This window comes from Aspergillus saccharolyticus (assembly GCF_003184585.1).
Source record: "Aspergillus saccharolyticus JOP 1030-1 unplaced genomic scaffold BP01scaffold_1, whole genome shotgun sequence".
Classification (NCBI taxonomy): domain Eukaryota; kingdom Fungi; phylum Ascomycota; class Eurotiomycetes; order Eurotiales; family Aspergillaceae; genus Aspergillus; species Aspergillus saccharolyticus.
In genome coordinates, this window is record NW_020290611.1 from 1,410,926 (window position 1) to 1,435,823 (window position 24,898).

At 48.2% G+C, this 24,898-nt stretch overlaps 1 protein-coding gene across 1 annotated transcript; it reads left to right on the top strand.

The window, feature by feature from the left end:
* Window positions 1-10,837: 10,837 nt before the first annotated feature.
* flbD (putative MYB family conidiophore development protein FlbD) lies at window positions 10,838-12,275 on the top strand. Its single transcript, XM_025570455.1, has 2 exons — window positions 10,838-10,956; window positions 11,170-12,275. The coding sequence occupies exon 2, from the start codon at window positions 11,198-11,200 to the stop codon at window positions 12,173-12,175; it is 978 nt and encodes a 325-aa protein (XP_025436012.1). The 5' UTR covers window positions 10,838-10,956; window positions 11,170-11,197; the 3' UTR covers window positions 12,176-12,275.
* Window positions 12,276-24,898: the final 12,623 nt, after the last annotated feature.

Here is a 24,898-nt window from a genome sequence, read left to right on the forward strand (position 1 = left end):
CATGGTCTGTGTAGTGCCTATCCATCCATCATTGATGGGAAATCCTCCGATGGCAAATCGCTCACCAGATATCCGTCAGCGCTTGACGGGCCATTTGACGGGCCATTCTACTGCATGTACAAGTATTTATCCACTAAACCCCAATCCATCCTTCCCCTTCCTCTTAAACGCTGCTGTCGTACCGCTGCACCCTCCTCGTCCTTCTGTGCTGTCCTCGTGGGGATCGAGACGGTATTTTCGGAAACCGCTAGACTGTTTGAAGACGATAAAGAATGACAGGGGCTGACGGCGGAGCAGAAGAGCTCATTGAAAGAGGATTCGTCGGATCTGCGACGAGAACATGGCGGAGACGGAGTCGATGAGAGAGAAGGGGGGTTCCGGTCTGGACTGTGGAGATTCAGTTCCTTAAACGTAGCCACTATAGACCCAGTCTAATGTGATCCACGATTTGCGATGGGGAATGGGGATTAGAGGGGGGGCGGCGGGGGAGATTGGGAAAAAGTAGTAGTCAATGCATGGGTGTACTAGAGCCTGATCAGTGATGAATAGGGCGCTCGTACGCGCACGGCTTGTGCTTGATGGAAGAAGGAGGGAGGGGCGAAGGACCCTCTCTTCATTTATTTTGACATCTCCTGTTGGTGGTCGTTGGGAGGAGATCGGGTGGGTTCTTTCGTGCGGATTGACTCGCCGACAAGCTTGTCTCCGTCCTTCGGGTAACAAATCTGAGAGAAAATATGTTTATTATTAGTGTTCAGTGGGTTAGCAGTTGGGGACACGGCTCCCCAAGCCCCGTCGGGGAGTGGTGCGACAAATCAATCAATACAAGACCTGCTAGTCTCAGAGTTTTGTTTTGGGAAGAGGATGGACCCCAATTTGCTTGATATTCATAGACGGATATCTGGGGATGTACATAGACACAGTTATCATGAACTGGGGCTAGATTAGAGTGTGTGAGCAACAATCAGCTGGTAAGAGCAAATCATCCTGCTGTTGGTGTAATGTGATCGTTGCCAGAACAAAAATACGTATGCTCCAGTGTCGGTCAGATATAGTAGTGGAAGGATTCAAACTATTGGCCATAGAAAGATTTCCAAGGATCTGCAGCCTCTTTCCGTCTATCGGGAGAGGGAGGAAAGAGGAGGCTATGAAGCTCCCGAGCTCATTGGTGCTAAGGACAAGTCACGGACGGGACGCCCATGCCCTTTACCTTAGCATCGGGTCGAGATTCACTCGATTGAGTTTTTTTCTTTTGGGGGGTTTAAAATCCGGGTAGATTAGGTTGATTATTAAGTTGGGAGTGGATTGTTCGTTCCCGTCTGGCTGGACCCAAAAGGCTGAACTCACCCGGTATGGTTGAAAAGAGCATACAACTACAGACAAACAATTGAAAGGAAAAAGAAGAATTGAAGGGAAAAAAAAGCAAGACGAGAAGAAATAAGCAAAGGAGGGAGAACTGTAGAGCCCACATCCAGCCACTAGCCCGGTCGATTATCGATGTTGACTGAACAGGGCCAGAGAAGCATATCGCAAGTCAAACTGAACTCCGAAGACGGTGAGGGGACCACTTCTCCTCCCCGGAGAGACGTTGATTGTCCTTGATCCCCGTCGCCAGAACCACTCTTGGGCCTAGAATCCCGAACCCAGGCTGCAGGTGCCCTGTTCCGGTATGCTTCTTCTCCCTCTTTGCCCTAGCCCGGACACTGGCTCGAGCACAGGGAGAATAAACTTCCTTGACAGCGGAACATCCGTTATGAATGAGGTCTGGTTCGGGATTAAGGGCGTACGGTGTCAATTCGTTAATGGAACAGTTGGTCCCGTACACGATTCCTCCCTGTCTCTCTATGTTGGCGTGGGTGGCCGCAGAGAGCGCGACGTAGAAAGGGATATAGGCTTGAAAGTTGAATAGTTATCGGGAACTGAATCATTAGCTACTCAGCAATTAGCAATCTGAGAATTTGTCAGACTTGCGACACCATTGAAAGTATAAAGACCTGTAGGCATCAGGTCTCCAACCGAGGCAATAGTGCCGTCGCATCACATCTATCTGCACTGGCCCAGACACACAGTCACCACTTGGAATGGAGCAGCAACTTCCTCTCGACGGCCAGCTGCACCGCGGCATTTGAGAATCGAGAAGCAGGCTATCGCGGGTCTACTATCCAACCCTCCCTAGCCCGTGAACTTAGTGCTGCCAGAGGAGGTGGGGAGTGGTGGTCGTGGTTGTACGAAGGAAGCCTATTCAGACTAGGCAATGCATGTGCTCGAGGGAGGGGGAGGAGTTGAGGAATGAATCCATCCTCTACAGCACAAGAAGAGGAGACGTCAATCACGTATCCACCACGTACGACTTATCATCCTTGCATGCGTAGCTACGCATTTGGTAGAAGGGATGATGTTAGTGCCACCTTCCCTTCTTTATCAACCCTCCATAGTCGTTTATCAATCATCATGGTTACGTCGAGGTTTACGATCTACACAGGTTGACAGGCATTCTTGTCCACAAACAATGAGGGGAAGAGTAACAGACTGTTGTGCAGCGCTTGTCCCTGCATAATCCGATTCTGCATTAGAAGACGGGGGTGCAAGTGGAAGGGAATGAGGTAGTGAATACATGACTATATTGACTTGGTATGGTAGGAGATTAAATTACTCTACAGATACGTAGTGAGCTAGTGCAGAATTACAGTAGTGTATGTATTTACTCCGGAGTGAGTCGTGCTTAGTTGCCCGGTGGATCCTAGTCAGACAAAGAGGGGGGAAGGAGCGGTTGAATCTACCCTAAACCCCAAACAGACAATTCGAGGGGACAGCCCAGCCGGGCATCTGGAAGGGATCGGGGAACCCACATGGTCCCCGAGGGAGAAAACATAAACCCCGATCAGAGAGGGCATCCAATCAATGGCTGCATGCTTCCCCGACTGCAGCCCGGTCGCAAAACTCCCCTTCCCCCGGCGACGTCATGGTCACTCAAAGCTATTGAAAGGTACCACCACATTCATCCGCCATCGGATATCGACCGGCATAGAAGCAAATTTCATCCCAGATCTGGATTATCTCGATCATTAACCACATCATCAACAGAATCGAGAGAATCATCCTGTTACTGTTATCATCGGTAGGGAGCAATGGCCATTTTTCGACCAAGGAACCTCAGATGGTTGCCGGTATAGATATTTGCATATTTCCATGAATGCGTAGAGCTTGCCTTTTCTGGTCAGTAGCTGTAAGCCTCGCACATCCACCGAGATTCGACGTTGAGAGCCCTTCCTACCCAGCCGTATGAACACCTGCATGAGCATTCTCGTTTTCCCTGCTGGTGACGAAGATACTGCATCCTAGTCCGTGCCTGGGGAGCTGGGACTTGGTGTACGACTATCCTTGGAGAATCCGACCTGTCTACCATTTAATCATGCGCGCAAATCAAGGGGAGAATCCTGTCCCCAAGCAGGGCAATACTCCAGGAAATTCCTGTGCCCGATTATAGGTTATTATCCAGCAGAATGAGAGGTGAAGATGTAGAACCTGATTGTACTGCATTCCAGGGCTTTCTTTTCTATTTTTTTTTCCTCTCTTCCCATTCTGGAATTGATTGTATTGGATAGAGTTTCTGGAAGTGACTGACAGCCGGTGCTCGGACCCCTTGAGGTTCGCAGCCTTCGAGGCCCGACAGTCAGGATACAGCGGCGGGATGCGAGAGCGCCGTTCGCTCCACCCTATTCTCCATTTGCTCTCTGTCTCTCTCACACACACTTTCTTAGCAACTAGCCTCTCCCCAATCCAGACCTACCTACAGACAATCCTTGTTCAACTCTCCCTCCAGAGTTGCACTGCATTGCATGGCGCGATGAATGAGAGACAGGCCTTATGAGGGCTTGGTCTTTGTCTATCTATCCTATGTGCCAATTTTTTCCTTTGCGTCCCTCTCTCCCCTATCGCTTTCAAGTATTACAGTGATGAGACAGCTATACTTACTAAGTAACTTACAGCTGCTGTTTTCGTCATATGCGTCGATCCGATCTAGGATTCCGTCACCCATCGTCTAGAATCAGCCGATTTCACTAGGGGTAGGAAAGCATGGACGGGGCGGCATAGCCCCCAGGACAGGCGAAGATCTGGTTTAGCATTGGGTGAAGGGAAAACATATACACTCCTCCTACTAATGCGTATTTCAACTTATGATCAAGCGGCGAGCTGGAGAATCAATCTACTTCAAGGCGGCCAGGCGCTTTAAGTTGATATGAACGAAGTGCTTGATTTAGGCAAGTGGCAGGGCTGATCTTGAAGAAGAGAGAGCAAGAGAAGAGAGACAGGAGACAGAGGAAAGCTGCACGCTAAGCCTCTAAAGTGGCAGAAATTGACCAGGGTTTATCTCAAATACCTTTCTTACCTCTTGTCCCTATATGCTGTGATTGGACACCCAATTCCTAAGGTATCTACCTACCACTGGTGAGGGAGGGTCGGGGAACACACCTTTTCGGAAAAGACTGTACCTAGTGCGTAATGTACAGTACTAGCATCAACTGATCGTAGCATTGTACTGCACAGTACGGCGTACATCTCACGCCATTCCCCTCCCTCCCTTCTGCTCCGGTTTAGCCTCCGCTGGACGGGACGCCCGCCCCCCTTTGTGACCATTCAACAGTCCGGAGCGGTTGGGAAAATGATCTTTGAGCGGCGTCCTCGTTCGGGCCGTTGGTTACGCGTTACGACCGATACGAGATACGAGTTTCCGCCGAGTTTATAGCGGAAAGCATTTCCATCTCCACAGTTGCTTGAGGATAGGGAGTGGTGGCAGTCTCATTATCCCGTTCATGGTTTGTCTGGTCAGTCAATCATTGAGCTTCTTCGCAGTATGTATGAATGAGGTGGCTACCATTCACAAGACAGGAGCACTACTGAATCAATTGGCAAGTGTATATGTACACTGCAACGAGCGTACGCACAGTACATATGAATTTCTCGGTATTTGTCCATACGAATGATAAAATACTGTATGTAAAGTATGTATGTATGTTCTGTATGTCCCTCCGCTCATCTCACCCTTCCGTACCACGAGGTAAAGGAGGGAGGGGGTAGAGAGGGTCACAGTGTTTAGATCGCCAGGTAACCTGTACGTAGCCGTCCACATGGCAGTCTTGCAACAACAACCATCTTTTCTCCCACGACGTAAATGGCTGTTTCTCCCACGGGTTTTCAATAGTCTTTATTGATTTTAGGCTTTCCTAATGCAATTCCCAACCAAGCTCAGCCCAGATACGAGAAGGGGGCTTCATGGACAGACTTGACCCGGGCACCACTCCCCACCAGCTTCGGAAAACGTTGAAATTTTTTCTACCTTTTCGCTAGGCTTTTCCTTTTTCTCCCTGGGACGAGCGGAGACATCACGAAGGGGGCAACGTAAGGGCATAAAAAAAGGTTGACACTTTTGACAGACGTTGAGCAGGATTCCAGGATTCAAGGGGGAGTGGGCAGGAAGAAAGGCTATCGTTCGGTTTCCTGCTCCACCGTTAACAGTCGTACCGAAAGTCCAGAAAGTAGAGTCCGTCTACAATACTGACTTACAAGATTAATAGAAATTTGGTCGCGACACTCCTGGTTCTCTAGTTCGAGGATGGGACTAGAGCCGGCTGGTTCTTTGAAAACCGAAATAATATGATTGTTGATTCTAGCATTTGTTTTGCTCATGGCTCATGTATTTACTTCTTCTTCTTCTTCTTCACCACCGTCTTATTTCATGTAGGTTTCATTCCATGAAAAAGCCCAAGTGAACTGAGGCAGGTACTAGGTACTGTAGTCTGTACCAGATGGTGTGGTACAGTAGCTTTTTCCCTAGTGCTCTCTCTACCTAATGGGTCCATGGGATCGAGATACATACATCCGATCTGAAGGCTTATGGATTCCCGTTTATCATTCCCTGATTCGGTCTAGCTCTGAAGGCTCCAGAATGACAAATATCTTTATACGGCAAACCAATCAGCTTGTGAAGATGGCTGATCGAAGCAATGGTTCGTCACGTCATGTGTGGCTCAGGGGTTCATGCATTCAGTTTTTCTGTCTAGTCTCCTGTTTTGCATTTTCGGCTCGGAAAACAAGCTATGGGTAAGTTCCTTGCAAGGTACCAAACTTCCCATGCGCTGTATGACGGGTAGGTAATAATGACATTCATCCGATCGGATAATCCATCTCTCCTCCTCTTTCCTACAATGGTTCAACGGTTGCCCCCAACTCGTGGCGTTCCCCTGAAAAGCGCTATCGTTTTGTGACCTATGCGTGGCTCAGCTGCCTAGCTGATGCTCGAGAAGATGGGGACACTGTCTGGTTGCGAGCTGCGACAGTCGCAAGTTGACTTTCGGTCAGAAGGTTGTCTCAGATGACAACCAGTCAGTGAGGGTAGATATCCATCTTTCGGTCGATAGACTGGACTCCAGCTAAAGAGGGAGAAGGGAAGGGGGATCATCCGCTGCTCTGTGCTGCAAATCTTTAATTGAGCACACAGGCGACCTCTAGGTAACGACGATCTCGCTTCACGGAGAATTTCTGTTTTGTCTTTTCTAGGTTGCGCCCGCGTTAAGAGTTTACCGAAATAAGGCTGGGGAAGGAGGAAATTTTTGGGGACATTCTATGGCCGGAGAGTGGGCGATGCGTCCTGTGATCTGAAACCCACGCGAACGGAGAAGAGCAACGATCGCTCTTTTCTTTTTTGCCGACTGCACTACCTCACGATTGCTCATGATTGTCGATGACAATGATGATGATAACTGCGCCATGATCTGGATAAGATCGACTCACCTTATCCACCTTTCTCCGCTTATATCCCACGCTGGTCCCACGACCGAGGACCATTCTCAATAAGCAAGCTTCGATCACTTCAGATCGACCAATTGCAATCATCATAGATCTTAATCGGACAATATTGGTATAGAGAACCACATCTTCGCCATCAAGCAGGTTAAAAGTCTTTGAGAAGCGAGGTGCTAGTGGACCATAGTTGCAAAAAAGGGTTGACGTTAGCTTCTTAGTCCCGTCAGCATGACAGCGGGACAGGCGCCGCCGCTTGATTAGAACACTTCCGATGCGTAGGCAACATCTCCTGAATGGCTGGCTGTGGTACTTCCGTCCTCCATGACAGATTTCAAATCTTCCGGCTTCCCCGGATGATCGTGGTCCCCGTATACTAGTTGCCGGTTTTATGTCTCCTGTGCGGCGGCGGCGGGGTGCGAGCGAGTGGGATGGAGTAGTATCCCTTGGTAATCAGCGGTGACTGCGTATGTCTTTCGCAACAATGTGCAGCACCGATCAAAGCTAGCCTTGAGATGGCAGGCCACTCGCAATCCTCAGGAGCCAGCCATACATGTGTCTATCACACTGGCTTAACGAGGGCCAAATAGGGGAAATCCTGGATTATTCGATGAGATCTATCATCCTTCGACTGCAGATGCGATACAAGAGAACATGCCCGAGAAGCTAAGGGGCCCGGAAAAAAGAACCCTGCAGCCAAACGTGAGTCATGATCCTGGGCTTGACTTGCTGATTGGACCGAAGCCGCCGGAAATATTGATTTTTCTTTTTCTTTCCTACTTTTCCTTCTTTTCTTTTTCCTTTCTTGTCGTTTGGGGGGAAGGCTTTTTCTTCGAGATTGGTGGTGGTATTTGCGATATTGCAAGCAGCCCGCTTCCCCACCAATTGTGCCCCTAAATGGAGGCATTCACCCGGTGCTCGAACCTCCACGACTAAAGTAAACTATGCGCCTGCATCGGAAAAGAAATCCAGCTATGAAAAGTACGACAGGTTGAAAAGAGGAGATGTGAGTGGAATTTAGTCATCGGGTATCTTCAAGTCTGCAGCAGTACGGCGTACCGTCAACCAAACATAACTGAACCAGGGAAATGGTCGACTGTCCCGTGTATTTGGCACGACGGGACGCCGGATCGAGAAGCTTACTGGCAGCTGTGCGTAATGAGCAGCGGACACACCGTTGAAACCAGGGGGTGAGCGGCATAGTTTAACCCACCTATGGTATAGGTTACCAAGTACCTGGTAGAGGAAGGAGGAACGGAGTCTTATGTCAAGCATGACTAAGGATGTGCTGCTGGAGACAGGATTAGTTAAGGTCCCCGAATATCTGTCTGTCCCAGAAATCATTGTGCGCGATCTGAATGTCGATCCCAGCCGGAAAAGGTATAAGACCAAATAAAAGGATTCCAAATTGTCAAGGTTGGTTTGCGCCAATCATAAGACCTCCACTCAAAACAGTTCGAGTTCAAGTTCTGGATAACGGTCCACGGGACAGAGAGGGAGAAGGAGGAGGGGGTGGAAGAAGTGGAGAGATCAAGGACGGAGCGGGAAGGAAAATAGATTAGTTACCTTTCAAAGTTGTTATTGCAGCGGCCCTGAAGCATTCTGATGGCTGGCTGAACTCATTGATGGAAGCTGGGTTCGATTTCCTCTTGCAGAGACATGCGCCTTCTGTTTCTAGGATGGTATTGATGTGTAATATCCATTCTGTAGCCGCCAATAACTAAGTAGGGTTGGTTGCTTAATGATTCAGTAATCAATTCCGCACCTCCCTACCAAAATGGCACATTCCCTCCATCAACTTACCGAATTTCAGTCCCAAAGGTAGTACGTACGTATCCCGTAGTAGGAAAAAATCCATCCATAGATTCATCCCTCATGCATGGCCCGATCTGTCACTGCCCAATATCATTAGTGTGGTGGATCCATCCTAATTCCGCTCTGCTTCCTCTGGGTTTCTTGTTTCGCCGACCTAGATTAACCCTGAATGGGCTCGTCGCCCATGATGTTGGCGCAGCAGCTCAACACCATCATTCATCATGCGGGCGGAAGGGGCAATGGCAGGATGCAACGATGGTTTCGAATTCTGTTCCCTGGTTTATTTTTACCTACTCCCTTGTTCCCTGTCAATCCTCTCCGCCTTCCTCTGGTCGTTTGTAGTTTGTTATTCATGGTCCCCGGAGGAGCCCGCCCCGCAGGATCCATGACATGCTGCATTCGACGTGTATGACCATCACTTGCCCCCTTCCTCCTCGCATCTGCCTGCTGTACATTTGGCCGTTTTCGCCGCCCCCGTTACTTCTGTCAGGGCCGCCTGAGATTAAGACAGGCGTGGGCCAATCTGCAGCTGCTCACTTCGCCTCAGTCGATAGATGGCTTATGATTGCAGACCGCCATGAGAGCGGAAAGTCTACCAAGTGTGTATGGACTTTTACATGGTAACTACTGCCAAGGTGGGGAATAGCGCAAAGTCAGGCCATCGATTATGTCAGGTGTCGTCCGACCTAAGCAGTGTTCTGGCTCTACTTTCTTACACTTTTGGAAACTACAACAAAAGGGGGAGAGTGAAAGAGTGATGAGGGTCCTGGACGGAGCTAAATCATTACCCTGGGATATATAGAACTAGCGAAGATCATATTACCAGGGTGTACCATGCGAGTAAGCGCCCCAGAAAGATATTGCTCGCAGCAAAGAACTTCAGTTCAGACAATGCTCAATGCTCTATGTAGTTGCTTCGCTACTATAGCGGAGCTCCTGTTAACCAAAACAGCTTTGCTCTAGATACGATTGAGGTGGATTTGTTGACACCTCCTGGACGTCTCAGGCGGTCTCTGCCTCTTACACGAGTCGGTCGGTGCAACAAGAGAGGAGGGATTTCAAAAAATAAAAGCAAGCGTCCAGAATAGAACAGAAGCTGCATAGAGCTGCAGCGGTGCCTCACTCGGGCCAGCGACAGGCACAGTCAATATCCCTGCTGCAACACCCGATCCTGTGGTAAAGCCCGTCAGTGTCTGGGATAGTGGCAAATCTTCCCCACGACTCAGAAACGCCAGCTGCAGCAGCAGCTGATAGCTGTCTTGCTTGCTTTTTCAGCCGCGTGGTTGTTTCGTTTCCCTGTCAATGATGGGTCCAATGTTTCCTAAAGAAGATACTGCAGGAGATAGTCCTTAACCGCTAGATCAAGGCCATCGTTCAAGTCCAGGTCAATGTAGTAATATGATCGCTTCTGTGTGATTATGGTTAGGTAAGTAGATACAATGTTTGTTGACCGGGACGAATGCTGTATATAGCAGGATGAGAAACTCGATTGATCAAGCGATCTAGCCTCTTTGATAGGTCTGTGCCTTAATACTAGCACCTGGACGAGCTCTGCCTCCTTGCCCGGTGGGCGGTGGTACCTGCCTAAGACTGACTACTGTTAAGCGTGTCGGATAGCTAGTGTAACTTACTCTTTTACCACGAGTAATGTATTACCATACATACTCGTCATACTTTTCGGTCAGGTAAGGAATGAAAGATACTAAGAGTAACAAGAGGGAAAAGAAAAAAAAAAGGTAAACACGAAAACCAAACTAAAATCGACAATAATAATAACCACCTTTTATTTACTGAAAATCTTTTTCTTTTCAGAAAAAAAATATAAAAAAATTATTCCTCCGATAACTGTCAGCTCCGAGATCTTGGATCAGATCTTCTCCTATAGCGTGCTGTAGGTGTGGAGCAGTAACCCATTTTTCTCTGACCCGTCTTCCTGGTCATTGTATCCTTCTGTTGCTGCTTGTTGCTATAATAGAAGATCGTAACCTTTCTCCAGCTCCTTCCCTCCTTTACTTGACTATTGTCAACCGTCCTTGTCAACATCTTTAAAGTCCCCTCGCATCCTATATCTACCATCTCAGGGACGCACCTTCGAACCTTATTTTCCTGAACAAACCATTCTCAAAGCCATTCAATCCCCAATCCTCTACCCTCTCACGACTTACAATACCCAGCTGCTTAGATCTGTGGCCATTGCTCCTTACTCCTCGCCTACTTTCCAGCGGTCCACGTTTGCTGTTGTTCCGTTGGTCTAGTCTTGTGCACGGCTACCACTTGACTACCTACTACCCAATACTAGTAGTAGTACTTCACCATAACTGCACTACAATACACCACCCCACGGTAAGACACCCTTCACTATTTTACTCTTGAGCCATCTCCCACCCACCCTCACCAGCACTCAAAATGTCTGCTCGTTTTCCTTCTCCCACAAGCTGCCTTTTGACTTAATCGTCCCAACACTCAAAACCATATTCTTCCTGATCCATATATCATGACGCAAGTCTAATCTCTACCTTACAGTAACTCAATCTAAAATCCTCTTAACATCCATAGCTAGCCGCCTCTGGCAGTTCCGTTCACAATGGCCCCTACTCATCGTCGTGGACCTTGGGTCCCTGAGGAAGATCAGCTACTACTGCAGTTGGTTCGCGAACAAGGCCCCAACAACTGGGTCCGGATCTCTCAGCACATGCACTACCGCTCTCCTAAGCAATGTCGCGAGCGATTTCACCAAAACCTCAAACCCTCATTGAACCGCGAGCCGATCTCGGCTGAAGAAGGCTTGATGATCGAGCGCATGGTGAATGAGATGGGCAAGCGGTGGGCTGAGATCGCCCGACGTCTGGGGAATCGTAGCGACAATGCGGTCAAGAACTGGTGGAATGGCAGTATGAACCGGAAGAGAAGAGGCCTGCCCACTACTGGTTCTGCTCTTTCGGGACGTACTTTTCATGGACGGGTTGAAGCTCCCTATGCGCGGACATCTTTGGGCTTGAGCAGCCCTGTTAGCCGATCCCGCTACTCCTCCATCTCTAGCGAGAGACCAATGACCTCCTGGACGAAATCTCCCTCTTCTCGCCGGGAATCCTTTTCAGCATCTTCCATGGACTGCCCCCGGCAATTGACGCCTATCTTCACCCTTCCCGCCCTCAATCGCCCGGTCGAGACGCCTCTGACTTCGCCCACATACTCCGACGCCCCGTCAATGGAGCCCCCATCAATGATGTCAGATCGCAACTCTATCTCTTCCTCGCCCAGAACCGTCGCGTCTCCTCAGCTTCTTCCTTTCCCGGTGGACATGAGACCTCTCTATGGTGATTCTCGCAGGCAAAGTGCATCGTCTATGCAAACCACCGATGAGAGCTACCTACCCAATTCTTACTACGGACCTAAGACACGGGAGTCTATCTCAGATCTATCTCTCAAGCAACGATGGATCTCCGACTATCAACCTTGGAATCGACCGACCTCGTTATCGCCTGCCTGGTCTGTCTCTTCAGAAGACAAGACCGGGTCGCCGCGCGATGCTCGCATGGGTCTTCAAAACCTACTCAATTGATCCACGACGGTCCTTTTGTTGACTTACTGAGAATGATCCCATGACTCCTTTAATTTCATCACGAAACCCCGACCGACCCTTGTCACTCTTTCCTGCATCGTTTTTTTCCTTTGTATCTATACCATGTACATTGTTTCTCATCCATGGTTCGGGCTTATCTCCACGGCGGGTCACGTGGCAAGCGACCGAACTGGCTCACTTACGGTACCAAAAGTCTTCGGGAGAACTCTGTTTTTTCTTTTTTTATCTCTGTTCTGTCTGTTCCTCTCCTTTGTTTACCGATGACTCGATAACTGTGGTGAGGATTTCTGGGTATAGAGCGGACCCAAATCTGAAGACTGTGTTTTGCTCTATGTATGTGTTGGATTTTGGTTCTTTCGGCCATGTTGTGTGAGCTTGGACTTAATAATACCCCATGATTGTTTTGCTTGTTACATTATGTCACGCGCAGGAAGAGCATTTCTACTACTATTATTACATCCAATAATACCTTAATACTAAGTACTCTCCTAAGTTTTCCCTCGTCTAAATCAACATTTCCACTCGGAGCATCGCGTATAATCGGATGATTTTGCCCGGAAATGTTCACTGGAAGCGCCATCTCGACCGTTGCGCGGTTCGAAGAAAGAGCGGACTTGCAACGAATGGGAAGGGCCAAGAATGCCAGTCCCGCAACACAGCTTATCCATCATCCAGGTGGCTGGCTGTCATCAGCCCATTCTTCGCCAGCCAACGGTCGTGGGCTCACGAGCTCACGCGCAAGGGGCGGCGCACGACTTACGAGGAGGCGACAAAAGGAAAAGACGAGGCAACGAGATTCGGGGAGTCAGAGCAAATTGAGCCGAGCAACCCGCGGGATGGATTACTGACACGACTTATGAACATTTGCAAATTCCGAGAATAGAGCAAAAAAAGAGACAGAACCCAAAACAATTGAATGAAGAGCAAGAGAAAGAATCCGAGAGGATAGATTTCGTGTACTGTACATCCTCCCCATACATGGTCTTTTGCAAGGAGTTGGGGATCGATAGGTCCATCGAGAGACGCAGCTGACAACCATCCAGAGCCAATCCCTCCCTCCACTTACCCCCTCGTCTTTTCAACTGGTCAATGAGCATATCTGTGAATGGATGGGTGGTTCATGCATGACCCGACTGCTACATAATGGCCGGATGCTCACCCGCTTCCCTTCTAAATGGCGAAAGTGGGTGTGTGGATTGGCCCCATTCAGGATGCTCGGGGAGGTAAGGTTGATAACCCAGAGAAAGTTTATCCAGGGACTGGCCGAACTGTGATTGACTTTGGACGAAAAGGCTTGGATGATTCGTTAGTGCCCCTCCCTGGCCATCCTTTTTCACACTCTACCTCTCTTGGTCGCTAACGTTTGGGAGACGGATCGGCCGCGGTCTCGCTCCTGCTTAAATATTGACCTTGATCAGATGGAGCGAACTGCATATTCGCAAGTGGCTGCATAAGATCCTATTTCCCGCTCTCAGCCTTGAAGGGAGGAGAAAGCATCCTAGCGGACCACGTTAACCTTACTGTTGTCCCTCTATCTCGGCTCAAGAACGTCTCAACCATTCATCCCTGTCTTGGTGGAGACATGGCATGAGCGACGTCAAGGAGAGTAGCAAAGGAGATGTACAGGGGACAAGTGAAGAATAGGCAAAAGGATCCCCGTTCCGCCACAGGAATGTCTCTTCGCACTCGGCTCTCATGTGCCACCACCCACCTGGCTGCCTCAACCCGGTAGCGCGTCCTCGTTATTCCCATTTAGATACGGTCCTGATAGACCAAGCATGGGAAAGGACATGGCTCCCTACCACTACCTGACTGACTCGCCACTGCATGGAGCTACATTCCCCTCAGAAACACACATTCGCTGACTGCATAATGATCAAGGAAACACCCTACGCCTGACTCATGAACGTCTGGACCTTTCTCCGTCCCCAAGTGGGGGAGCGGAAACCTGGCATGTTGACCATTGAGCCCGAGGTCCGGATGTCGTATACTTAATAGTCTGCATGGATTCTCCTGGCGGGGGCTTGCCCGTTGTCCTTTTCTCTTTCTGGTCGTCTTTCAACTTTGGTCCCGTTTCAGCCAGTCTGCTTCAGGCCAGTTAGCCTTGGACTGTGCACTTGGGAGCCTTACCGATATGATGATAGGTAAGTAGTTCATTCCATCTGTAAGTGTGCTTCGAACAAACTGCCTTCGACCCCCACCCTCCGCCGCCGTTTTGCCTTGAGCCATTTAAAAGTTGATATACATTTTTTGATGTTGTGTGCATTCCTCCACTTACGGATACCACCCCGGCTAATCGGCTTCAATGACTGATCTACGATAAGTCACTATCCCGCCCACCACGATTCGTCACCATTTGTTATTTGGTCTAGGCCATATCCAATTATTCCACCGCGTACACATGACAGTGCATACCTATACATTGTCTATGTTAGTGCCTCGTTATACCTTTAGATAAGCGTAGTAAATATTGCTGTCACGCAAGGTTCCTACCCATGTAGGTGTATACATAAGTTGACGAGGACACATCAGAACCGGGGTCTCGAGTAACATCTACAGTTACACGGGGTGTTAAAACATGCGAACCGCCTAGTGGGGGGGCATATATATAGAGAAAGCACAAGCGGGAGAAGAATGAAGAAAAAAAAAAAAAAAAAAAAAGCGAATGAGCGGAAAGGATAGAAAGAGAAGTGTCGACCGTTTGGAGTGAAATCCTTTTCCCTGTTTCAACAAAGTACAAATATAGCAACGGCAACAATGACATTCAGTAAAAGGTTCAGTGACAATTGTCCGCAACTGAGCACGAGCGGGAAAGCACTTCACAACCTGAAGAGCTGATGATTCTACTTCGTACAAGACAGAAATTGATCTCTGGTACGGAGTACATACATACTCCTAAGATACATACTGTACAGTAAAGTAAGTAGTCCAGTTACGTAGTAGTAGTTCTCTAGAGCCTTGCACGGCCAAGAGATGGGCTGCGCTAATTCCCGCCGATCCTCACAGTTGCAATTGATTTGGAATTCTCGAGTGTTAGCGCCGCACTTTCCCGTTTTAGGGAGAGAGAAGAGAAAACATGGGGTCGGTCGGAAGGAGGTGGTTGCTTTTTTTTTCCCTTATTTTCAATTTTTTTGCTATCTTGCTCTTTCGTAGCCTGCCCAGCGTGACGTAGTCTATTACCCAGGTTTTTCGTTACTCAGGCTTCTTCATCCACAACCCCCTTTGTGACAAATGTATTGTGTGGGTGAAGATAAGTAGGATCAAGTAAAGCCCATGTTTGTAGCTAATACCTAGTAACCTGAGTCTCCGTAACCTTACCGGTACTAATCATGACCTTGTCAAGTCCTAGTGCCTTGTGTTTCGATGGAAGAGAGGAATTGACTTGTTATCATCGGTGACTCGACACTTATCCACATCAACACAAGCCTTCTTGCTCCCTCAGTAACCAATTACTCAAGCGAGTGAACAAGAATAGCGGACAAAAAAGAAGAACGAGGCTGCTGCTGCTTGTATGTGGGGACTAGACAAGAATAAACCGTTACACGATTTCCCCTTGACACCCCACCCCTCGAAATAATGGCTGCTGTCACGAAATGACATGGCCTGATATGACAAAGACAACATCGTAATTGAGCGCAGTAATCTGCTAGAGTATGCAAATATATGATGTCTCTGTATCCATCAACTTCACTATATCGTGTGCTCTTGCTCCCCTTCACCCCTACTTGCGACCTCCTTGTCGTATTAACACGATATATTATTGTTTAATTTATCAAACTATATTAAAATGATATTGAAAGGAAACAGAGTGACAGCTGTCTTGATTGACTGTTAAACCTTCATTGGTCTTGTCCTAAAATTGCTAAACATGTAATCTATCTAAATTGCCCCATACAAGATCGAAGGTCAGCCTGACAGCTGAAACTATGTCCACCCACTTATGGATCGAAAGACAGAAAAACAAAGCCACATCGTCTGTTCTTTCAGCTTCTGGGGCATTATGACATATCAACGATAGTGACCCCAAACAAGTCCTAGTTCATGGGCTGAAGAACTTTGAAACGATCCAGAACCTTCCTCGGCTTCGGTCAGAATACGATAAGGAGGAAAGGGAATTTGATCTGTTTCGACCCGCCGCAAGAAACCCGAGTTACAACAAACACGATCTGCTTGTGGGCTTGCTGCCATTCTGGTCTTGTGCAAGCGGGTTTTAATCTATTTTGTGGGGTTCTAGTGCCCATATTCGTAAATTAGCAGCTCAACGAATTCGAGAGCTATCAACGTCTATGTCTGGGTGTTTGTCCTCATAGGTGGAAAAGGAGGCAGGGAGGAGCCATGAGTTGCTGCAATTACGGAGTACTAGTCACCATCAATTTATCATTGTTGGTGTGTTCTCATAATTCATTGGGAGGCGAAGAGAGGGCGCGAGCATTGAGGCTGGCGCAAATCTCTGTGATCGTCAGATATATGCAGCTTGGTGCATGGATCGGGGAGCTTTTCTTCGTTCCAAGTTGATTATCGGCGACCATAGTTTAAAGTTGTTTCGATCCATTTCTATTATCAATATTATTATGGCCCCCTCTTCGACAATTAATGTTCTTCCTACTATGACAGCCTAGACTCCTCTTCCGTACTCCATAGTGTAGCTGCCTGATCTGCCCGTCCCGACGGAAAGTAATAACAAACGGTTGTTATGCCTATCCCGAAGCAACAAAACCTGATCTAGACCTTGACAAGGATCTGACCAATTCATAGCATGCATTTGGGGGCTGAGTGTCTTGTGACTGTTATATTAGAGTACCTATAGTTGTTTCAATGCTCTATTCATGAACACTTGTGAAACACATCTGGTTCTGATGTGCGAATGACTCTGGACATAACGCCCAATTACTTATTTGGGAAACTGGCCCAACGTCCGGGAAACACACCTACACAATCATGGTTTCTTGGCTTCGTGGTTGGAAGATTAAGTGTATTTGACTTCAGCCAGCCAACGGCGTTGCCGAGCCCGACACACCACCTGGTCCTTATCTGCTGCTTCTTCTTCCTCTTCCTCTTCCTCTTTCGCTTTTTTTTTCCCTCTCGGTATTCAACTGTTCCGTCGTTGTGGGCATCATCCACAGTGACTGGTACCGACCGTAGGTCTACGTTATACGACTCAGCGAGTCAGCGCGTTCCACATAGTTCCTAGTAATGATCTTCCGGTGGCCCTAGCTTGACCGCCCAAAACCGTTGTCGTTGTCGGTTGGCAAGCGACCTCCCCCGGAAGGAGAATTACATAGAATTCAGAACCAAGAGTTGGACTAGTCCCTGATGTGAAACAGCCGCGTCAAATTTACGAGGAAAGGTTTGAGGCTAAAATAAGCCTAGGTATATCCCGGGTTATCCGGTTGTTACCAACGATACTATGGTAGACCTGGAGTGGTGGTTTGGGCCTTAGATATTCCCGCCACTCTTCGGAAATCGCGATTCTAGTCTACTGAGGCGGAGCCCCCCTGGTTTGGTTTGTCCATTGGTCCGTCGTGCTTTCGGGGATAACGATCGGGTTTATACTATACTCAGCTCTGGAATCCTGCTTGCTTGCTCTTCCTTTCTTCATGCATCTAATCTTCAGCTTCTCTAAGGGGGATAGATGGATAAGTTGGCTCTTGTACATTGAACTTGGAAATTTTTCTGGTGAGCGCGTCGCTGGCCTATCCGCAACTTGAACAGTACACTAGTCCCGGGATCGTTCCATATTTATATATCATCCATTTAAAGAGCATCGTTGAAGACGCGGAGTTTCATTGTGGGTCTGATTCATTTACTTTCGTTGCGACCCTTGGAATGCGGATATACCTTCCAGCCTTTCGTCTCGCTGTTTTGTCTTACCACCAACTAAGCTCTGTGCTCAATAATACTGGCTGATATGATGATGAGGAGGAGAAGGAGGAGGAGGAGGAGGAGGAGGAGGAGAAGGAGGTCCATGACGCACGATTGCAGGCATCTTGACTTGGAAAAAGGCCCATCATCATTTGCCTCGTGTTTGAGGGGTTGTTGTTCGCCCCTCGTCTATCCTGCCCGATTCGACATTGGCATCTGAATCTCTTGTGATTTCAAAACCTTGTTCTTGCGGTCCCTCTACGATTAGAATTTTGCCAAAAGTCTATGTCAAATCTCGTCTCGAGGGATGAAAAGTGGAAAGAAGCCGAAAGGATAACCTTGTTGACAGGCAGCCGGTACCATAGCGTCGGGTACATCCGATCAATTCCTACCTGTAAGGGACGTGCAGCCAGAAAACCAAGTTATACAGAGCATATCTCAAATATGTGTACCTCGTTCGAGGAACCACCTTGATGCCTGGGACCTGCCCCGGGAAGACCGCTTAACCCTTATAACGGGCGGGACTGATCCCGAGGTTCTGTTCTCCCCGAATCTAAGAGGAAACTCTTGTTCGTCCGCTTGAAGTCTCCCCCCGGTCCCAAGCAAATGGGCCAAGCATTTATCAATCAATCATCTATCAGTATAGCGATTAAAGATTAATTAAAGAGACCACTTGCATATACCTCATCGAGCATAGTCGCTGAATACTAGCATCATCATTCCTCTCTCGACTATTTCCTCCACCCCGGCTGAGGACGACCTGCCCGCAATTCCGATTCACTTCATTCGCTGTTTGAGATAATCGGGGGTTTGGGTTAATCTATTGGAATCGTGTGGCCCGGTCGGCACTTCGCCGCTCTTACCCCCTCTCTCGTTCAACGAAAAAGCGAACCCGCGGGTACGGGATTGTATCAGTACATAGTACAGTACCTGCTGCACAAATCCTGACACATAGGCGACTGTCGGTCAAGCTTTTCGCAGTAGTATCAGAACAATTTAATCTATACCATCATCCGCATGACAGCCAGCGCCCTCCCTGTTCAGCGAGTAAATGACCTCTCTAGGCAAGGATTGGTGTCTTGTTGTTACATAAAGGGGAAACTCTCCGACTAACTATTCTTTTAGTGATACGACTTCCTGATCCCTCTTCCTGCTGGTGTCCCAAAACGAATATGCGATGAGGAATCCATAGTGACGCAGTGCAGACACGGCCCTTCCGTCGCCCCGATCGATTTGTGCCCCATCGACATCGTGCCGTGAGTTTATCCGATTTTCTTTTTATTTTATATGTGAATTTTTTTCTTCTTTATTTTCCCCCTTTCGTGATTCCTGATAGGCTCGACTTCTGGGAGGTGATGCTCGGATCCATAGCTAGTCCACTGCGTCCACGGTATCGGTTTCCAGGTACGAATGAGGAGAAGAGCTCAATGACTATACTTGAGTGTCGGTATGGAAGTTCTCCGGTTTCCGTTTTGTTTTTCCCGTAAATTCAGTTTCTCCCCAGAAGAAGAGGGGGGTGGGAAATGGGAAACATGAGTAAGAAAGGCTGGAACAAGTGGACTTACTTACCCCTTCCCCATCTCTCCCCCCCCTTCATCCCATTGCTCTCTCTCAGCCAGCTGTTGAGGACTTGGGGTAGGTCAGGTTAACTTGGCTAACGGACTGGACTGGCTGGCTGAGTCGTAGACGGTGCAGTAGAAGAAGAGATGAGAGGGCCTGGCTTCCTCAGGACAGGGTTAGCGGCGCGCGTGGGCCCCACTGGGCAGGCACTTCTGATCGATGCCAGCCAAGGAGAGCAAAATCTCATGGGCCCCCCCTCCTCCAAGCACAACGTTGAGATCAGAGCTTCCCTGACAGCTCTCATTGGCTCTCGGAGCATCTCGGTGTGCACGAAGATCGACTTTGCTGGATTGGGATTAGGGTACCCGCCTTGCCGGTCCGCCCGTGATCGGCAGCAGCTTTTTTCAATTTATTTTTAATTGTCTGACTGTCTGTCTGTCTGTGTTGTTTTGTTTTGTTTTGGGTTTGGCCTTTTCGGCGATCCGATCGGATATGTGAAAGGGAAAAACTGAGACGTACAGTACTTCGCACAAACCGGTCTTCTGCAGACAGAAACCACCGAAATCAATATCACCTTATCATCGTAACGCCGATGTTACAGTATTGTCCATCGCAAGATACAACTCCGTGCTAGAACAAGAATACTGATGCATCCATTACAAGCCATGGACCTTGACTTCTACATGCAACTGACTTGTGATCATGCTTGACTCTGTCAATTCTTCTTCTTAAACTGGCCGACATTGAATTCTCTAATGTATTTCTTATATCAACCAAGATTCATAACTAAGTATTTGGTACTGTAAGCTGTATGGTCGTTGTTTACCCTTATAGCAAGTGATCGCCTCGACACAGAAGGGACCATCTCCGCAACTTCACCCGCGTAAAACTGCGCAGGGACCCAGAGGCAACACATTGCACCAATTACCAAATCCGGAAAAAACCAGCGAGAAATATATTCAATTTCTCAAGGGGAATTTGTCAAGGAGTTGATGTGAGTGGAGCTTTCCCCTAGCTGGGCTGCGGCTTGGTAAGATATTTCAAATCCGTTTCTTTTCTTTGTGGTACAGTACATGGTACGGTGCAACCTTTGATACGAGCTGAAACTGGTAATACACCGTCACATCCCAGCGGTAGCACAACATCCTGTATCATACTGTACTGTACTAGTAAGAGCGCACTAGCTCCCTTCTTACCACTTTGCCCGCGCCTTTGAGAGGAGGGGGTGGAAAAGGAAAATAACGAGGGCCAAAGCACAAACTGCTCTGGCGCAAGGGGTTCTTGCAAAAATTCTTTTCCACGTGGACTCGTCAGATACGGGCCGTTGCGGGCGTTCTCACGGTAATAGCTGTGGTGGTAACTTCACCTGAGCAGCCTTTTCCTAGTGAATGTTACCCTTTGCTTTTCTTGCTGTTTTCGGTGCTGGTACAAGGTGGTTTGGTTTTTTTTTTTTTTTTTTATCCCTTTTTTTGTTGCCATTTGTTGCACAATACCTCGTATGTATATCTTCACTTGCTCTTGAGTCTAACCTACCCGCCCCCTTTTGCACGGATTGATCCTAACCACGCTTGATTTTGAGTCTTGAATATCTCTTGGTGTCTAAGGATGATACAACAGTTGATGCGCAAGTTATAATAATAGCTAGTGTTCCAATGCAACTGGAATACTGCTGAGATGGCGTCCAATAATCATGACAAAATGATCTTCCCGCCGCCTAGACATACTTTGACTAGTACTCCGGATACAGGGAAGCAAGGCATTCACGTGGGTATTTCTTTTCCCTGTTGCTGCTGCTGTTGCTGCTCAATGCCACGCCACCACTTGATTGAACAAAGAAATACATGAGAAAATAGGAATAATAAATGTCATCCAGCCAAGTATGTCCTTTCAAAGCTGACGGAGCATCTGGGCCTAGGATTCAGATCGATCGGAGGCGCCGAACTGGCTCTTGCATCATCCTTCCCTGATATTTGATTCTAGTTCCTTTCCTTCCTCTTTCTCTGCCCACCCCCACCTCTTGTTCGATGCTTATGCGAAGAACGCTGTTGGAGTGGAGTGAAAGTTACTTCATGACTCGCGTTTTGCAAATCCATGTCAGGGGGCCGCGGGTAATGGCTTTGAAGTAGTTCATGGACTGAGTTGTTTGGAGCATTGAATATGAAGCAGAGGGGGATAGGAGCAGATCATTCTCAAGAGTTTCTGTTAATACATATGTTCTCCCGAGGCTGCAGAGATCGCCTTCATTTTTTGATATTATGTATGCATGACTATGATGGGCTCTTGTACTATGATGCACACCGGTCGTCACTTCCCAGGAAGAGCATTATAGAATTGTTCAACACGTCCAGATAGGTAGTGATTAGGGCCCTCCACTGATAATCCAAGTACGCAAACAGATGCAACTGATCGAACTCTACTATTCTTCTCTAAATCATTTTGGGTCCGCGTCTGAGTGGATGTCCCCTTCCCGACAAGATAAGTATAGACGAAACACCTGGCGGTTACAGTTTTGTACTCGGTTCCAACCTTCTCTCTGAACCTGCCAGGCGATCCTGAAAACAATGGGAGTAAAAGGGATGGGCTGAAACTTGTGACGGGAATAATAATAGTATCTGGTGCTTATTTCCATCGCACGAGGTCAACATAGGGGAGCCGTGTATGTCTGTCCTGACTCAGTCCTCTCTCCTCTATGGTGTAGTAAATGAAAAAGCAATATCGCAGCATAGGCAAACAGAGCTGAAAAGCGGTTTCGAGGGGCGAGCGAGACGGTATCTGATCGATTTGCCCCATAGAATGTAAAAGGAGTAGAGCAGAACACAGAGAAACAGAGGAAAAAAAGACACCGTTTCTGAGCACTCTATGGGGCTGGCTGTCTCTCTGGTCAAGAAGGACAGAAGCACTAACAACTGGGCTATGGACCTCAAGAGCGAGCTGCATGCGTTAGGGCGCGCTGTACTGTGCATATTTACTTCTTTACTTGGCTGGCCTACGGTACTTATTGGCTTACAGGATAGGTATATGGATGATGCCATCAAGCGAGTGCGTAACCCAGCCGATTTTGCCCCCTTAACCCATTTGCTTCAATCGTAATTAGAACAACTTTGCCACACGAGGTGCTCCCTTGAATCACCTTATTAGCCTGCCCGATGGCACTTACTGTATGCTCTATTCTCCGCTGCTCCGTTATATACATTTTGTCCTGCTGAACTAAGAAATCTCTCGCCAAGTATCACTTCATTCTACAAGTGCTACTCTTGCCTTATTGCTGGCGCTTTCCTGCCTTATGATTGTCGGACATGCACTGAAGGGTTGTCCCTATTGATACCAGGAACCACTGGAAAGATTGGTTCCTCTCAAGATCCCACTAGCTGGCTGGCTTGCTGGCTGGCTAGCTGGTCAACGCCAGGGCTATTTTCCAACAGCAACAGCAAAGAAGATTTCGCCCCTTCCCCTCCCCTCCCCTCAAGACAGTGCATGGCAGGATCCTTGGTGCAGGATGACGTTCGTAAAGCTCGAGCATCAGGATCAGACCTGTAAAATACGAGGCCGGCATGAGAAGACCTGATCCTGCAAATCGCAAGTGATCGGTCATCAGTCGTTTATCTAGTGGATCTTGAGTCACTTGTCCTGAGCCAAAGGCAAGGACAGGGTGTTGAGTAGTCGTTGCTTCGACCAGTAAGGGAAGTTGTTGTAGGTGGTGAAGATTGAACTGGCAGGTGCCAGAGGGCTTATTATGGTCCCAGCTGACGGTCCCAGCTGACAGTCCCAGGCTTCCCCCGCTGCTCCAGCAGAGTAGCAGCAGCAGCAGCAGCAGCAGCAGCAGCGGTTCCCGTCTAGCCTAGGTAGTGTCCATGTTAGTCACTCGGGTGGTTGGTGGTGTAGCGCTTGCTGTAAAGAGGGGAGGAGGAGGAGGAGGAGGAGGGAGAACCTTCCGACTTGCAGAAGTTTGCCTCAGATTACTACGTTGGATGCCCGCGCTATAAGATGTCAGTCAAATCATAGTGTTCCCCGAGACTTAGTATGATGTATATCTCTTGACTTGGCTTGCTTGTTTGCAATCTAGTAATAAAAGTGTACTATGCACAAGCTGGCTGTACTTGACCTAGTCATGCGTGAATGGGATATGATCACCCTTCGGTACAATTTCAAGCACAATGTGACTTGGATTGGCGATAACTATGCACTTGATGTATGCGCATATCGTCCGCTAGTCTTAGCACTTCATGTACAGTACCTACCATCAATCGAAGAGCTATGCCACTGCAACAGAACTACTATACAACTACCATCTGCCCTTCAGTGCCCTGCAAAGCTATGATGAAGGGGGTCTTCCCCGCCAGAATGACGCACGTAATCTCCGATAGAAGACGACAGGATCGAGGGTGATCGGATGTGGCCTACATTGAACATAGGTAGCCATCGCAAAAGTATCTGCCTACCTCCATCCCATTCATCGGAACCGTCTTTCTTCCTTCCTGTGCAACGCTTGCCAGTCTGCCAGTCTGCCAGTCTTCCCGTCTTCCCGTCTTTCATCAACACCATTAACAACTTGTCCACCTTCAGGTTCAGGGATCTTGAATTTGACTATCGGTTTTCGGAACAAGCCCTCGGAAAAGTGGACTCTGTCCATTTCTGCAGCCCAGCCAGCTTGATCGCCTTGACATGCTTAGACTCACTGACACAGGCAAACCGGTTCACCAGGTGGGGGACATGCTATATACAAATGTATTGTGAATACAAGAAAGCACTAGTCTATGTTGCTGATCGTACTCCAGTCCTGGCTGGCTACGTACGCCTGCCAGTTCACCATATTTGTCCACAATTGGAGTTGCGAATAAAGCAGAACATGATACAGATGTCATCACACATTGTGTGTCAAATCGTTCCAAATATAGGAAGCACATGAGCCGTACTATCCTCTATATCGTTTAGTCATTAGTGAAGTTCCCTGCTTGATAAAATAACAAGCATGAGTAAGACTTTAGACCCCCCTACACCAATGCCAACGCCATAACCAAAGTAGGTCCCTGTGGACACCACCATAGGGTTGCTGAATGCTGACTGAATAGACCGACCAAAAGCGGTGAAACCGAGACACATATGGAAAACAGACACCAGACCCGACCATGACCATCATCACATCAGTCGAGTAATACTATGCACATATCATGAAGCTACATCTCGTCACAGTTCGTCATGACAAAACACCTCAAATCCCAGTACAATGATTGAAAGACCAGACCAACATGTAAATTATAAGCCCTTGATAGTTCAACCCAG